Genomic DNA, 17844 nt, shown 5'->3' on the forward strand with positions numbered 1-17844 from the left:
TTTAGAATACTGTCTCCATATTAGTTTTATTTATTGTTTCTTTTCTGGCATGCATTAAGTGTCTCATTCATGTATTTAAGTACTTCAGCGTAGAACAAAGCAATTAAGAGGAAGAAATCAAAACCAGAAGGACAATGCCCACTGATCCCTTCATAGAACTGAAGAGAAAACGTCACCTGCTATTGACATTACAGCCAGTCTTACTGCTCTTGATTAATCATTTCCTACTCTGATCTATTTTGATTCATTCAAACACAGCACGCCCATCTCCTTTTAACTGCAGTGGCACATACTTTATTTTCACATTTACTCATTTATTTCTAAAACTCCACCTCCCTTCACTGATAATACCTCCCAAATTCTACAGCTTACTTTCCTCTCTGCCTTCTCTTTCCATTACATCCAATGTTCTGCATCACAGCCCTTAACAACCCCCAGTTTCAAGGTGCAATCTCCTGCCAGATAAATGAGAAGCACAGTAAATCTTCTGCTTTCAGCACCTTACATTCAAGAACACTTTCAGCCAGATCAAGACTTCAGCATGCTGATTTTATCTTAGCATATATGTATGAATAAATCCCAGAAATTTTGTTACAGCAGAACTATATATATGGCTCGGTGGCCTTTTCAAACAAGATTTGTTTCACGCAATAAATGGGAATGTTTATTCACAAATAAAGGAGAAAAACATAAATGAAGATTAAAAGACAAAAGTTTTACATCTGTGTTTCAAACAATTCTTGAAAAGATAGAAAACAAACACATTCTTCCCTCCTAGCTTTCATACAGTCCTCAATCAGTTAAAATGCATTTCCAGGAGAAAGAAGTTCTCCCCATTCTCTGCACTCTCAGGTGCCTTTCATTATTCAGCTCATCTTTCAGCTCTCAACTCTCTCTTCTTCGGTCCTCATTCCATGTAACAAACTGGGGGAAATTATCCTGCAGATATTCCATATCCTCTCAAAAATTCAACCCTTGACCTCCCCACAACTACTCCTCCCTTCAGTTGCACAACTCAACACTGCTCCAGATGAAAACACAACCATTTCTGCCACATCACTTTGGGATACAGAAGGCTGGGAAAACATCTGCACTCCAAAACACAAACATTATCACTGGATTAAGTGATAAAGTCATTAAAAATATTGCAAACACTCAACGTTTTTAGTTATCCCAGAGAGATGAAGCTTCATAGTATTTATTGCACAAAGCACTAGCATTGTGCAAACCAAGAAATAAAGTATTAATAATAATACAGTTGGCACACAGTATTCAATTTACTCCTAGTGATCTTGGTAAACTTCAGCTTAAAAGAATTTTTCTTAGGAATTTGTTCATTTTAGGATTGACCAAAATGAAAAATTAAGAAATGGAGCTTCTTTAAATAGATGTCAAAGCTTCTATGAAGGATATATTATTCAGGTAAGCTAGTTATTTGAGAAAGGTTTAACAAATCATGATCAAATTTATTTTTCTTTTAAATTCCAAAAGAATTTCAAAATTGAATGTTAGCAGTAGCGTTGCCTTTATTTTTCTGAAAACCACTGATAAGAACTTGAATTTCTTCTGCCTTCCTTCACTCTGTGGAGGACTGAGTTGCACCCAGGATGACCCAAGCTGAGATTTAAAGTGAAGCTTATTCCTATTTATCAAGATAAGCTCCTCGTGCAATCTGTTCTGTTTTGCTGTACTGCTGAAAACTGATATATTTGTTTTGTTGCATCTTCCTTGTTTTAACCCAGGATTCTACAGCAATGGCAGCTTCCCAAATGGTTTAATCCATGTCAGAAATATTTGGGGAAAACATTACTAAAAACCGCTGCCTGATGATGATCACATTCTCATAAAACTGTGGTGTGGTTATCATTGAAAATAGCCATGTGCTTAGCATTACGGAGTCAAAACAGGTGCAGGAATGGTTTATGAACAAAGGTCTAAAGGTTAAAAGCCAAAAACCACAGTTATCCTATTTTATGTTCTCCTGTTCTACTACAAAGAGGTTGAAAACAGCTCAAGGTTTACAAACTCTAGTATGGCACTTTTCTCTCTCCTGTTAACACAACTATATTCTATAAATGAAAAGGCTTTATTCTTAATTGAGCTTCACAAAGAAAGAAGAAAACGCGTTTAAGTTTTCTATTTAATAGCACACACATGGTGATTATAGAAAGTATTTCACAACCTTTCCTGTTTAAACTACCCCACAGTAAAGCAACATTAGCAAGAAGTGCCAGATTTTTACTGCGTGGTTTGAAGGATTTTTCCAGAGAACCAGAAAATCATTCACTGAGTATTTTGTGTAGCAACTTGGCGTGCATTCCTGTTCGTGTAATTTGAAAATACTATTTAAATGACAACAATGTGCTTACAAGTTTTTTATTTTTTAGTCTATTTTCACATCTTGTGAAACCTTGTCTTGCCTCATCCTGAGGCAATGGTGGTTGAATACTGTCAGTGAGAAAGAACAATGAATATCTGAACAGTGCAGAGAAAGTGAAATACACACGTACCACACAGCTGGTGTGTCAGGATGCTTATTTAAGCATCACATTAGATTGCCAGTTACCAACACAGAGCAAACTTTCATATACATTACATGTTACATATACATTACTTTATTAACAACAAAAGCATCTGCAAAGCAAATATAACCTCCCCTGTGCCTTCTGAAGTGTTCTTGAAATCAGCTTTCGGTAGTTCCAACTCATAGATGCCCTTACAACACACCACACATGTACAGGAGGAATTATTTCAGTTTCCAGTTGACACCTCTTCCTTTCCATCCCATACCTGTCCTACACACGTCTAAGGACTTTTGGATACCAGTTTCCCTGCATACACACAATTTGATTTCCAAGAATATATGGCTAAAAACAGAAAGTTGAAGGATTTGAAGAGGGAAAGAAGGTTGGGCTTTACTTTTGTTTTCTCCTAGTACATGTTGAATTTGACTTCCTGAAGTCTGGCCTACCAGACCATTCCAAATAATATGTGATGACTAGAAGACTGCAGAAGAATCTATGTCCTAAATGCTTTATGTTCAAGTTTTACCTTGTGGTTAATTTTAAATGGCTGGTTTTAAACTAAATTAGATTATGGCAAAATATCAGAAAAATACAACTTATTTTCAGGATTTGAAGTACCAAAAAAAAAAAAAGGAATGACCACAAAAATACTCCCAAAGTTCAAAACAAAATAATAGAATATGAGAGATTTAGATAGGCATGTTATATCATCATCATTATTCTTGCCAGAAAAAAAAACAGCACAAAAGAAATAATACAAAAATGCAAATGAAGAGGACTGGAGCTAGACGAGGGAAACAGAAATAATGTAGGATTTAATAGAAATCAGGTTTACATCTGTGGATTTCTAAAGACACACAAAGTTAACTCCATAAATCCTGAGATCCACTGCTCTGAGAAGAGGAAAATCTAGAAAATTCCTAGATTCCCTCTTTCCAACACAAAACATTCCTTCAAAAGTCTAGTCCATGTATTCAGAAAGTCTCTTTTATTCCCTAAGTAATTGAGAAATACATTAAGTATTTAATGAAAAACCCTACCACTTCAGGGAAAATACATCAGCTTTTCTGGTATAAAAGCTGCCCTGCTCTACTCAAATCATCAAACAAATGCCCCAACTTGCTAATTTAGCTATAATCCTAAAAAGACTAAATAGCACCTTACCTCCTTTTCATGCATTCGAAGCAGTGCTGGGTCCTCCTGGAAACTGCTACCTTTTCCTAAGCCAATTTTGGATGTCTTCTATTGAATAAGAAAAAAAACAGATTCTGAGTTCAAAGTAATAACCCCAACTAGGAATCATTCCTAAACAGAACGAAAATTTGCTAAGCATATTTGCTTGCCCTTATAAAATAGAAAGGGAATATAAATACCTACCAAAGACACTGGCATTGGTTTTTCCCGTAAATATCTTGGATTTTCAAGCTGAAAAACAAAGTTAAAGAGTATGTAATCATATCAGCAATGTCTGATTTCTCACAAACTGAAAAAGAAAACAAACACAGAATAAAACAGCAAGGTTAAAGAAAACCTTTTGAATGTACTTCCAAAGACCTAACAAATTGGTAATAAATATTGTAAAGCTGTGAGAAAGGTTTTAATAGAAGTCCTGATATCTTAAATCATTTATCTTAATTTCAAAATGAGCCAATGACTTTAAGATTGGCTAGATAATAGCCTACTAAACAGCTTTATAGGATTTGCTAAATACATCTTCTACCAAAAGAACTTTATTGGGTAAATTCCATTAAAATTAGCGTAAAGCTAGAGAATATTCCTGATTACAGTGATTTCAATCTTGTGTTTTTGAAAAACACGACTCTTGAAACGGTACCCAAGTATGTAAGACAGAGGCAAAACAAGGAAATAATTCATTAGCAGTACTGTACAATTAAAGCAGCTCTTTCAGTCACTATTTTCAATAACTGAATACAGGACACCATTCAGAGCCCAATTCTGCTATCAGAGAGCTGTATCTTTTTAATTTTCCTCAGACGATGGGACTCAAACATTGCATCACAGAGACTGTGGAACTCAGGAGAAGCTTTCAAGACTATAATCCCATAAAACGTGGCAGTAAGATTCGGAATTGGAATGTGATTACAATACGTATTTTACAAAATTTAGTCTATTTAACAAGAAAGATTAAATAGATCTATGAGGCGTGGCAAATATATCAGATGTTTGCACTTTCTCCAGCACTATTAAATAAATTTTTGTGTTCAACTTATCAGTGGTAAGAGAGGCTTAATCCCTCTGAAATTTTGATTTGATACAGTGTTATTCGTTTCCTTCCCTAAAAGGTTAGGTAGGATCTCTATATGCTGTTAAAGTTATCTTATTTCACCCAGAAGTACTTGAAAATATTAGTATTTTTTATATGTGCCTTCAGTTTCAATGAACAGTACATCCAATATTTTGATGGTGTATTTTTGATAATTTATTAATTTAGTAATTTATTAAGTAACCTGTTTTCCTTGTCCAACAAGTTTACTAAAATATAAATCTCATATAAAGGTATGTTTTTTTGCTTTAAAAATATGCCACAGTCATTGGCACAGCAAAAAACATGAGTAGACATTAATGAACAAAGGAACCCCCTCTGCACCTCCTGAAAAAAAACACAACACTTTTGCTTTCTTTAAGTTTAAAAAAGTTGCAAATATTTATGATTAATTCAAATACTTTATCTCACCATGGAGTTGTTTACTAAGGTATATCTTGCTTGTTTATAAGGGAGAAGGAAAATGTGTCTCCAATACTTTGCATGGCCCAAGTCCTTCATTTTTTGATTTTGTAACAGCAGCCATATGTGCTTTGAAGTTAAATGTTCCCACTTTGTTACTTGTTGTGGATTATATCCACTTAAACTAATCTGTAAACATTTAATGTCTCGACATCCATTCTTTTCATGCTGGCCTTCTGCAAAACTTCTTGTTCTCAAAATTATACCACATTAAAGAGGGAATATCACAATAAAGAATGCCCAAAAAAGAAAAAAAGCTTGTATTTATGAGAAACATGCAAATTTAAAAATAATAAGCAAAAGGTCAAAGACAAACCAAAATACATATGTATGAAACTGAAGGAACTGCCATGAGAACAACAGTAAGTCACATCATGCTTTTTTAAGAGTATGAACCAAATAAATGTCATCATGAAAGACATCTTTATTTGAACTAGAATTGAACTCTAATTTGTAAATACCACTTCTTCATAAAAAATGACATTTTGAATCTCTTTGTAGCAAAGACTTTTGTTTCTCCTATTCTGTTGGGCAGTCAGACAAAAAACCATTTTTCAGTTTGTGAGGACTGGCACTGTCACCTTCTAGTTCTTAAGTCCCCATAAACAGTAAATCTTGGCTTTGGGAGGGCTATACATAATCAGATTCCCACTAAGAGGGAAAAAAAAAATACTTTCCATAAAGTAGATCATTTCTGTTAACATTTTTTCCCCCCATACATTGAAAAAAAATAAAGGAAGAAATTCAGCATAAGAGCATAGAATCCAAAACTGAGTTTGACGTAAACAAGACACAATTTTTTAACTCCAACATTTCCAGTTTCTATTGCACCTAGCAGCCAAAACAATGTATTTTTAAAGCACAGAACTTCCAAACCAGCAATTAAAGCAATGAGTGATGCATTGATAGGAAAAGCAAGCTGAGCTAAGATTGTTTCTCACAAAAGCAATGACAGTGCACAGAGTGAGCAGGAGCACTCAGTCCTGCCACAGGACATCCTCAAGCTGAGAGCAGCATACAGAACTTCTGTCAGTCTTACACCAAAGCTTCTGCTCTTTTGACACAGTTAAACATCATAACAACAAGATGGTAATGTTATGGCTCCATTCTACCTCTTCCCAAGTCACATTTTGTTCTTCAGAAGATGCTTATCACGGTGTATTTATTTTCAATAATACAGTCAGAAGATGCCATCATGCTCAGAAACAAATCAGAAGGTATGTTGTATATATTAATGTGCAGGAAAAAACATTCGGATCAGCAGGCTTGTTGCACATTCCCCCTGTAAGCTTCTTCAAAGACAAAATGCGACTGTTTTCAAAACAAGGATGGAAAAAACACACATGAAAGAGTTAAGAACACTTAAGATTTTGAAATGGTAAACAACTAAACTGAACCTTGCCCTAAGTTCTTACTTTAATCTAACAAACCCAGCCAGCCAGCACGTTCCCTACAGAAATAACTGCTGAGTAGCTTCAGGAAATTTGAGTAAGGACATTCTTATCTAACATCATAATTTGTAGGGAAGTTCACTTTAATGCTGCTTCTGCAGTCTTAGTGGAAGGACATTAAAGCGCATGAAGGTTGTTTGTCAGCATGGAAGTAGAATTTATTTTTTGAAGTCACAACACCATTTGGAGTTCACTGTGGGAAAGTTTTTACAGTGTTGCTGCCCTCCAACACCATAACATATACGGTAGATATGTTTATAGTAAGCAGAAAGACTAAAAAGCCAAACAAAAGATAATAAAATGGTTTGTACAGAAGTGGTTGAGCTGAACTAGACTGGAAAGGAAAGACACAGGCAGGCATGAGCCAAGTACACAAAGCATATCGTGCACTGCTGCTGCAGCCATCCAAGAACTGTGTTTGCATCTGCTTTAACCCTGTGTTATATAGAATTCCTCCAAGCAAGGAGAATGAATTGCAGGCCAACGACCACAGAATTCCTTTGACCTTGATACTCTTAAACCTTTATTATGCCATAACGTTTCCCAGGATAGGTTCTTCTGGACAAGATCTGAGTGCCCAAGTACTAAGGACTGAAGACACCACTTCTAGAAAAGTGGAAGAGTTAACTCCTGTTCTGGCTGAATTCCAATAAGGAAAATTGACATTGTCCCTGATTAAAAACCCCCTCTGCTACTTCCCCAGGGTACCAGAAGTATCAGGAAAAGAAAAACAGGTTGCTCAGATAAGAATACACAAGTGTTTAATTCATTCTTGCACCTAGACATGACTTAAATTTTATATACAAAAGTCGTGTTTATCTGCAACCTAAAAGTTCAGAAGAAAAAAGTTTCTAAGGCGAGTAACTGCTTTAGCCAACCAGCTTCTGTCCACATGTTCTACAATACCACTTATTTTACAATATTTAATTACTTCTTGAACATGACTAAAGGGAATGTGGAGATGTCCCGTTCATGATGTACACTGAATTTCCAACAAAATGAAGAAGCTTATTGATAGCTGTTAATAAAATATAAAAGATAGTTAAGGAATTTTTCAATATATTCTAAAGTATCTAAACAGTGACAAAGAGTTCAGAGTAACAAAATGGCCAAAGATTACTTGAATTTGTCTAAACCCCCAGCTCTGAAACTTTCCCTTTAAACAGTAATATAAAAGGATTTTTTCTTTTCTACATTGCAAATGCAACTTCAAGGCATTAACTTCACAAAGCACAGTCCCACATCAGTTTAGATAAGAGTCAATAAGGGCTAAGAAAAACACATTTTTATAATGTACTTAAAATTAGTTAATATTAGCATTCCATGTATGGAAAGCAAACTTATCACAATCAAAACTTCTTTTTTTTTTTAAAGACATTTAACCAATCATGCCTAGAATATAAAGAACTTAAACAATAAAATGTTTGATAGAGATAATCAGAAATGCTGCAAAGCAAACAAAATCTTTTATTACTCACGAGAAGCAACAATACTAGAAAGCAAAGTGATGTGAGAATCTGATTTTTTATGTAGAGAAGGTTATTACCAATAATAACAAATATATCCAAAATACAGCCTGTTTAGCTTTGACCTCTGCTTGGTACAGAAAATATAAGATTACTTTAAATATCCTCTGGAGGCCATGATCCATAGCAGGAATACACTGTTCAACTTCAACCACTTAAAGGCCTCTCTTTTGCAACTTCAAATCCTTTCTGTTGTAACCCCCCCAAGTCCCACCACGTGATCAAAATCTCTCACTAGCAATTGGTTCAAGTCTCTTCTCATTGATGGTAATTAAGCAACTGATTTGTGTGTCATTGTAGCCAGTTTGTTATCCAAGAGACTTTCTATATCAGTGGAGGATTATTGTAGTTTAATAGCCCTCTATTATTAACCCAATATGAATGCAGCTTGAAATTTCAATTAGAAAGACAAAAAAATAGAATTAAAGGGACAAGCAAGAAAGAAGATTAACACTGATAACAAAAGTGCTTGATATCAGGGATTTTTTTGCCAGCCTCAACTGGAATAATTTGTAAGAGGCCATAAGCAAGTATCCCCTTACAGCAGGTTTAAGAACTCAAGGTATTGCAACAACCACATAATCCAGGTATTTACGTAACTTGAATATTCAAAATCTGCAAGTGACTGTTGGTACATTTGTTTCAGTCACCTGAAGAGCAATCTCATGAATTGAAGTTAACTACTCTTGAAAAGCTTTTGAAAATCAGCTCTCCTCACCTAAGAAACAAAAAAAGACAATCCCTGAAGGATATATTCTTCTTTAAACCGAGGACTGCTACAAATCAATCTTATATTACTCTATAAAATGCAAAGAGCTCTGAGGAGCAATAACAATCCCCCAGACTAATCTTTTCATTATCTACACCCTCAGTTTGGAGAAAGCAGTTAGGCAGCTCCTGGATTGCCTCAAGGTCAAGACTTTCTTCTCTCTCAGAAGAGAAGAAAGCATGCAATTTACATTTAGAATGCTAAAATTCACCAAAACAGCAGGAGAAACACTGAGTAGGATGCAAAAAGAGTTAACATTCTCTTATCATTTATGTTTCTTCTGAAGAGAACTCAGCCATTCTTGCAAAACACTGAGTGTTACAACCAAGACTTTAAAATTCTGTCATATCACTCTGGGCTGACAATAGTGTAAAGAATTAGGATTATCTGGTCACCTATTAATAATACATCAACAAACTCTTCTTTATGTTAGCATAAATTCAAATATTATCAAGTTCTCTAGAAATAGTCTGCATTTCTACTGGAAAAAGATACTTAGTTTTGACCAGCAGAAAGGTTTTTTTTATGAATAATTATATTGAGGACAATAAAATTATTATTGCTTAAAAATAAGACATTTGAACATTTTCCTTTTAAGCTAATTTATAATTAGCCTTCCCAAGCTTCACCACTTTATTTCTAAGAGACTGATTCTTGCATAAAATTTCGTTGACCAAATTCAAAGATGCACACTACATGAATAAGGAGTTTTCATTTCAAGTATATAAGTAAGTATTGCACTGCTTGTTTTTTTTTTTTTACCCCAAGATTCCAACTACTGAGACGTGCATCAAGGTCACTGTCATCCACAGAAATAGTTTTCTTATGATGATGGTCCTGGAACAGAAAAAGTCAAATAAAATATCAGAAGAGTTGACAGAGACATAGTGTTAAAAAAAAAACAACAAAACATTGTTAGATTTGGCAATACCTACAAAGCTCTTCCCCTAACTGTGCCATGGTACCTGTGATAGCTTTAGTCTAAATAGCTTAGCTACCAGCAGCTGTATTAGAAGATGATGTCAACACAATTTTCCAAGCCTGGGATTAACAACACAGTAGACATTAAGCACACTAAACATAGGTCAACCTTTAGGATGATTTGAGAACATCCTATAAGAGGTTATTTTCCCCATGTACTTGCAGAGGGCAGTCACTCCTTCCTTAATATCTGCATCTGTACACAAGGATCATGACTCATACAACTGAAAAAAGAAACAAAACAGCTCCACAGGGATATATAAAAGCAATTCATTGAAACTGCAGTAAGTTTTATTAGAAAAAGGAGAAGCATCTTACAAGCAGAGGTGCTGCTAGGTCATCTTCATCATTCTGGAGAAGAGGACTCATAGACTGTGATCTCAATGTTGGCTTCCCATCGTACTTGAATCTCTCCCTATTATTACAAAAAGAGTAAGCAGAAAGAAAAGAATTCATTTTCAACAACTTGCGTAACAAAACTGATTTTATTCCTCAACTAATATCCTTTTTAAAAGAAAAGATCATTGTCAAGACATAAAGGTCAAAAATAATAATAAAAAATCCTTTTTTATACTAAAGGCTCTTTAAAAAGGAGTATGAAAGTCTTAAACAGCACATTAAAGTGAGAACTAACATCATGTATATCCTAGTATGTTAAGAAGTGCTCTTTGCATTTCTCAGTTACTGCATGACCTAATGTGTTCCAATAGATTTTAGAATAAATCATAGAATTATAGAATGGTTTGGGTTGGAAGGGACCTTAAGATCATCTAGTGCCAGCCCTCCTGCTATAGGCAGGGACTCCTCCTTGTAGACCAGGCTGCTATTTCTAAACATATCAGACACAATAGGATGAAGACAGACAACTCAGAAAAAAATGGAACAATGATGCTGGTTGGCTACCCATAGGGAAGACTGGTTCAGGAAGTACCAAAAATGTTGTGCTAGGTCAAGGCATGTCCTTACATGACACACAAACATGAAGACAGGGGCAAGACACAGCTCAGTAGAAAAACAGTGACTTGAAAAAACCAAGGTGGAGTCAATACATCCAAGAGATAAATCAAAGACTGTAGTAGCTGCATTTTACTTCAGTTCTGTTTCATAGACTGCAGCAGTATATACACTTGGTAAGGAAAGCTCAGCAGGACAGTACAAGTACAGAAGGAAAATGTTCTGTCCAGTAGTGAAAAGGACAAAGATTTTTTTGGAAAAGTTTTTTGTATGAATCATATGAACAAAAGGTGAATTAGAAATAGGAGATACACGAACACAGCTGTCACTCACAAACCTGGACAACAAACCTTTCTCAATTATAGAACAGTGAAAGAAAAGAACAGCTACATGGGACAAAATGAAACAAAAGAAAATGAGTTTATCAGATAGGTTGATACAGCAAAAGATCCAAAACAGTAGCAAGACATCTTCCAGTATATCCTCCAGTGTCAAATCCACATGCATTAAAATAATTAAAAACTCCTGTTAGTAAATCCACCTTCCTATGACTAGCTATATAGTATTAAAATCAAGTCAGATCATTAAAATACCCTTCATTCTTCCCATCTGGCAGAAAATTACACTGTAAGTTATGCCAAAAGACACTGAGATGAATTAAGTGTTTATGAAGAAAAAGACAACTGTTGTATGTAAAATATAAACAAGTTGCTTCTAGGAAGACATGCACAGACTAAGTTTTCAAGAAGCACAGCACCCCAGCTTTCATCAAAACAGCAGGAAACAGTGAAATACAACAACTGGAAGCATACCTGCCCTCCCAGCAATAATCAATATTAACAACATACATGGATGCAAAATAACTATTACAAAGCAGTACATTAGATGATTTTAGATAAGAAAAATCTTAGATGTTAAAAAAAAAAAACACAGAAGAGGGATAATAATGCACTGACTGTTTCCAGCATTCCAATTCATTCATATCTTATCAAGACTTAATTTTACACAGTTATCTTCCAATGAAAGGAGACAGATCTTTACCTACCAGTAAGTCTGGGCTTTTATCAATGGACTTTTCTGAACAATATTCAGGTTACCTAACAACTAAATGAAGTTCAAATCGTTTAAAATAAGAAAGAACAGAAATTATGCTCCCATTATTGTGAGATTAGGGGCTATTAAATATCCAAACCAACCAACAAGTTACCTCTAATATTTTTAAACAGGAAAAAGTATTAAATAAAGTTAATTATGCTCTTAGTTCTGTATTTGCTGTTCTGAAAAAGAAGCCACTTTACTTGACTCTACAAACAGATTGTGCAAGAACTAAGGGTGGTCTGCAGCTTCCCTCATACCAAACATACACTGCTCAGTTCACTCCCTTTTCTATCCTCCTGATATCAAGTTAGGCTCCAGCAACCACAGGATGTTATTTAAGAATTGCTTTTTCTCCTCCCACAGCAGGCAGGTGCAGAACTATCAGCCCTGACACCAGCTTCAACCACAACCATGAACTAGCATGGAAGAAGGAAGCAATTTGCTACTAATAAAGGAGATTTGTAAATTTCCTACTAGGAAGAAAGCAAGGGCAACTCACTGGTTCTTCCTTGTACAGCATCAGCCACATGTTATCTGTAACAATGTTTCTCAGGCATAATCTGTAATGCTACGAACATATAAGAGAATTTTCCTACAGAGTCAGGAAGGTCAGATTTTTGTCCAAACAATACATTCTGAAACTTGAGAGAATACTTTTTAGTGAAGATGGGCCTTTCTAGCACTTCTAGCTTCTTTGATCTTACATCCTAGTTTCCATCTTAATTTGCCTACCTAATTCTTGTTTAGCCAGATAAACAGCTTCTGATCAGGAAAAGCCAAAACCTTTCTACACAGCAGCACGCATCTCACAAGATAGAAATAACTACAAACAAAACTCCTCCATTTGTCTGCTTCCTTTAGAAGAAAGAAACTTGAATAAACAAACATCAAAACAAAAAATTACTCATAAGCACTGACATATCTGTTCTGCCTCGAGAAAATGTTTTAGTGTATCTGTAAGAATTAAGTCATGGCTGGAAAACAGCATTTCCATCGTACTCTGCCTCATGCCTACGGATGCAGCTCTCCTAACGCACATCCTCGAGCAGACGGAAATGTAACGTGACGCGATCGCCATCTGCTGGCTTCTTTAAGAGATGCAGAGGTCAGAAATTTCAATGCCTTTCTGTCTTGCACTGACAGCACGTTCTAAACTGCAAATACAAAGAGAAACTTGATCTTTACATCAGTTATAGCTAACATCTTAAAATAGACACCCGTAAATATGTATTAAATAGAGCATCCCCAAGAAACATCATAGCTGAGACAACCCCCTGCAGTATTTCGTCCTGTGTTAGTCACATGTCTAACAGTCTTCTACTACTATAAAACATTCATGTAATATACAGGGGTATCAAAATTGCTGATTACCAACACACCAAATTCAACTTTCCTTATACTGAGAATGGAGCTGCATGTAAGTTCTATTAGCAGATTCCACTTCCAGAACTCATGGAACCAATGACCTCTTCTACCACATTTACTTGCTTCTCTGGCCACAATTCAACAGGCTACACGTGCCTCCAGAGAACTTACCAGACCCTTGAGAATCCATATAGATATAGCTGGAGCTCCACAAGACCAAAAAGAAAAAGCAAAATAAAACTTCACTATCCCAACGGTGTCTCAGGGAAACATTGCCAGATCAAGCTAAATCTTGTGTTAAGGTATGGACTGGAAAAGCAAATCAGATTTCCAGTGTTCCTCCACTGCCAACCCTTAAATGAGGGCTGGGAAGGGGTGAATCCTGGTTCCAGCCCTTCTGGTCACTCAGATTCATTGCATGCACCTGAGCTCCCCTGGATTTGCCCTGCCTTCCCACCAGGTGCTCCATCACTGCTTCAGGCCCTAACTCAGCATTTCTGCTACACACATTTAGTTAAGGGCTTAAAGAGCATGTCTAAAGCACAACGTGTTCCTTGTTTCCATAAGGCTAGGCCTAATTGCTTTAATATTTAGATAGTTCTTCCCAATGGTTCTTCTTCTTACAAAGCCAGAAGTAATAACATGGTAACACAGCTGGTTACTTCAGTGACTTATGCCTTTTTTTCTCAGCCAAACCACCTGTGTGCTCCAGGGATGTACCACAAAACCCCTCAGTATTAACAACGTAGCACTTGGAATCATGAGACAAATCCCTTTTAAGAGCAACTTTTAAAATGATTGTTACAATTGCACACAGTTAAGGGATACACAGGAGGAAAAGTTTCAAGATACTCAATATCAAGGTGGTATGACCTACAAGAACGCCTGCAATCTGCATGAATCACAGCTGAGCCATTTAAAAATTCAAGACTTGGCGTTGCAATAGAAGGAATTTGAAAGACAGCACAAACATCAGCGTGCCTAAAAAATTAATAGCTATTGATAATGACTTACATTTTTTGTAAGTGTTCACATCAAAAAGCCAACAGGAAACCAAGACTTAATAACCTGATATATTTCATCCCTTTAGCTGCTTTGTAAATTAGATGGGAAAGGAAGAATTCTATATCCAAATAATAATAGGAAATAAACATGCACTTCAAGCTTGCTGGTACTTGCACATCCACGGTGGATTGCAAAAACAAGATGCAGCTACAGATAACTCCAAATTCTGATGTACAGCTGCAAACAATCTATAGTGAAACTTTGTTACCCTCAGTGCAAACATGCAGCATCTAGGCATAGAGCACTAGCTGCCAAAGCCTATGTGTTTGTAGTAGATAGCATAATCAAAACATTTTAAATGTTTGTAACATTTAAACATAACAGGAAGGGGAAAAGGACAGAACTGTAAGACTTGGAAGAAGGCATACAGGAGTAGGGAAGCAGACATAACGGAGGAATGAGATAATAGAAAAGTGATCAAGTTGAAAGATATTCATGATGTTTCTGTACATAAAGTAGAAACACTCTTTCAGGTGAGTCCATGAGGAAGTGTAAGAAATCCATATATGCAAATTAGAACATACAAAGCTTGCCAGATCTAACATACATTATATATGAATCAAATATTGAATAAAGCAAACATAAAAGTCTTACTCATATGTAACTGCTGTTGCTGAAGATGACTCCTCTTTAGAAGATAAAGTCCACAATTCCTCATGCATGGATTCACCTTCTCCTAACTCTCCCATCACCCAGTCAGGCAGATAGTCTGGGCTACTACTTTGAATTCTTGCTGAATTTGGTTCATCAAAATAAATTAACTGTAATTAAAACAGATGCAAAATCAACACTGGAACATACTTACACAAATACATTCTCTATGCTGTTAGTATAGTTTCTTACACAAATATCTGTTGCATTAAAACTATTTTTCAGATGAAGTCGGTGAGATGTGCAAATATTACCTCCCCACACATGGCAATTAGTACAGCATGCACGTTTCAATCTTTTCCTGCACTTTACTTCCTTCAGCACAGGTAACTTGACTGGTCATGCACCAGTAAAGCTGATGTATGCCATGTTATATTCAGGTCTTCAGAAAACAAACTACAAGCTTAATACTGCCTATATGCAATACCATTATGTTTTCTTTCAGAGTTTAAACAGCTGGAGTTCATGGCAAAAGCCAGAAAGGAAGACTACTGAGTCATATCAGTTAAGCACATCATATTCCATGCAAGAGAGCAATCTGCTATTTAAGACAAATGATACCCTTTCAAAAAATTAGGCAGGTATAATCTTTCTGCTCCTTAACACCTATTTTTATAAGCCTTAGAATCTGTATTCAGAAGAAACAGGTCTCTGATAAAGGATTTTGTTCATTGAAAGATATTTCAAGTATCAGCTACAAGATATATAACATAAAAGTCAGTGCTGACCACACACACCACCACTCAATTCATTCAAATTGTTTTTATGCCAAATCTAGGACTTGCAGGTATTTTCATGAATAAATTTAAGCAATAAAGTTACGCTCACCATGTATGAAGGTAATGTTTTCAGCATTCCTGGTTCTGGTTCATGTGTAAAAGGATCTTCTAGCACTCCTCGTTTTAGCATGTGAAGCAAAAGTTTTGCATATGAGTTCCGATTCTTCCTTCCCGCTATTCCTGTACCTGCTCCTGAGGGCTCACACAGTTTTTTAACCCACAGTGCACACCTCTGGCGTTCTGAAAAGATAGACACATGTATAACCACTAATACCATCAGGGAAAATCCAGCATGTATCAGCAAGGCACAAAAAATAGCAACAGGGACTTAGAAAGCAACTAAGCTGTACAAAACCCCCACAAAACAATGCCTTGTAACATCAGACCTAGTTTGGTTGGTAAAGCAATACACACACACCTAATAATTAGCAGAAAGGTAGAATGCTGTTATTAGTGTTTCTCCAAGCACAAGTGTTACCGTATTTACCTGACCTATGCTGCAGCTTTAGTATGTGAGGCTTCACATCCACAATGCAGCGATCAAATTCAGCATCCAGCTCTTTCCATGTTTCCTCTTCTCCATTCATTTTGACAGAAAACACAGCAACCTGTACAATCGCCCATATTGAAACGGACAAGGTTAAACAGCACCCTAGATCTGTCTCTAGTCATCCTAGGCCAAAGCATGGCATGCTTTGAGAAGATATGACAAATAAAGCTAAATATTTCATTGAATTCATACAAAAATAAGTGGATTTTTTTATTATTTGCAAACTACCAAAGTTGAATTAAATTTTCAATGAGAACATGCTTCTTAGATTTGAAACTTGCCAGCCACACAAAAAGATGTTCAGTTACATGCAATTTGTATAAAACAGCACCTATATAGGTTTGTGCAATAGCTGCATTTATAACAGCTTTCCCCCATATAATTAGCATTTATTATTTTTATTTTAAATGAAAGAACCAGGCAAAAAGCACCAAGGCGGCTTCAAAGCAGCACTTTGCAAACACTGTCAGGACGTTTACAGACACAGCACTGCAGGAGGAGGGCAGCTCCATCCCCACAGCACTGCCATGGTCAATAGCACTGCTGTGGTCAATAGAGTTGCTATGATCAGTAGAGCTGCAGTGGACAATAGCACCGCTGTGGTCAGCAGCACTGCCATGGTCAATAGAGCTGCAGTGGACAATAGAGCTGCCGTGGACAATAGAGCTGCCGTGGACAATAGAGCTGCCGTGGACAATAGAGCTGCCGTGGACAATGGAGCTGCCGTGGACAATGGAGCTGCCATGATCAGCAGTGCTGCCATGGTCAATAGCATTGCTGTGGTCAATAGAGCTGCCATGGTCAATAGCACAGCCACGGTCAATAGAGCTGCCATGATTAGCAGCACTGCCATGGTCAGCAACATTGCCATGGTCAATAGCACTGCTGTGGTTAGCAGCACTGCCATGGCCAGCAACATTGCCATGGTCAATAGCACTGCTGTGGTTAGCAGCACTGCTGTGGTCAATATCTCTGCTGCAGTCAATATCACTGCTATCTGTGGTCAATAGCACTGCCGTGGTCAATAGAGCTGCAGTGGATACTAGTGCTGCCATGGTCAATGGAGCTGTCATGATCGGCAGCACTACCATGGTCAATAGCATTGCTGTGGTCAATAAAGCTGCCATGATTAGCAGCCGTGCCATGGTCAGCAACACTGCCATGGTCAATAGCACTGCTGTGGTCAGTAGCACTGCTATCTGTGGTCCATAGCACTGCCGCGGTCCCGCCCCGCCTCGGGCACAGCCGTCTCATGGCAGAGCCCCGCCCAAAGCGCACATCGCCCGCCGCGGCCCGCTCGGACAGCCCCGTAGGTTTGAGCCCATTCTCCGCTCCGTTCCTCCTCGCGTTCACCAGCTGCACTGAGGCAGCACCTGGCTGTGGG

At 36.9% G+C, this 17844-nt stretch overlaps 1 protein-coding gene across 2 annotated transcripts in view; it reads right to left on the minus strand.

Moving 5' to 3' along the window:
* Positions 1-16539, minus strand: part of LOC100541423 (centrosomal protein of 112 kDa) — a 35659-nt gene extending 19120 nt beyond the window's left edge. The window contains exons 1-7 of one of the 2 annotated variants that reach the window (XM_010721454.3): positions 16398-16539; positions 15960-16150; positions 15075-15241; positions 10317-10413; positions 9780-9854; positions 3903-3950; positions 3690-3767 (exon numbers count right to left, since the gene is read on the minus strand). In XM_010721454.3, the coding sequence (XP_010719756.1) occupies positions 3690-3767; positions 3903-3950; positions 9780-9854; positions 10317-10413; positions 15075-15241; positions 15960-16150; positions 16398-16497 (756 nt within the window). In that variant the 5' untranslated portion in view covers positions 16498-16539. The remainder of the gene's footprint in view (positions 1-3689; positions 3768-3902; positions 3951-9779; positions 9855-10316; positions 10414-15074; positions 15242-15959; positions 16151-16397) is intronic. The other variant, XM_010721455.3, reaches the window with a different exon arrangement.
* Between the last annotated feature and the right edge of the window lie 1305 nt (positions 16540-17844).

This window comes from Meleagris gallopavo, chromosome 20, assembly GCF_000146605.3.
Source record: "Meleagris gallopavo isolate NT-WF06-2002-E0010 breed Aviagen turkey brand Nicholas breeding stock chromosome 20, Turkey_5.1, whole genome shotgun sequence".
NCBI lineage: Eukaryota > Metazoa > Chordata > Aves > Galliformes > Phasianidae > Meleagris > Meleagris gallopavo.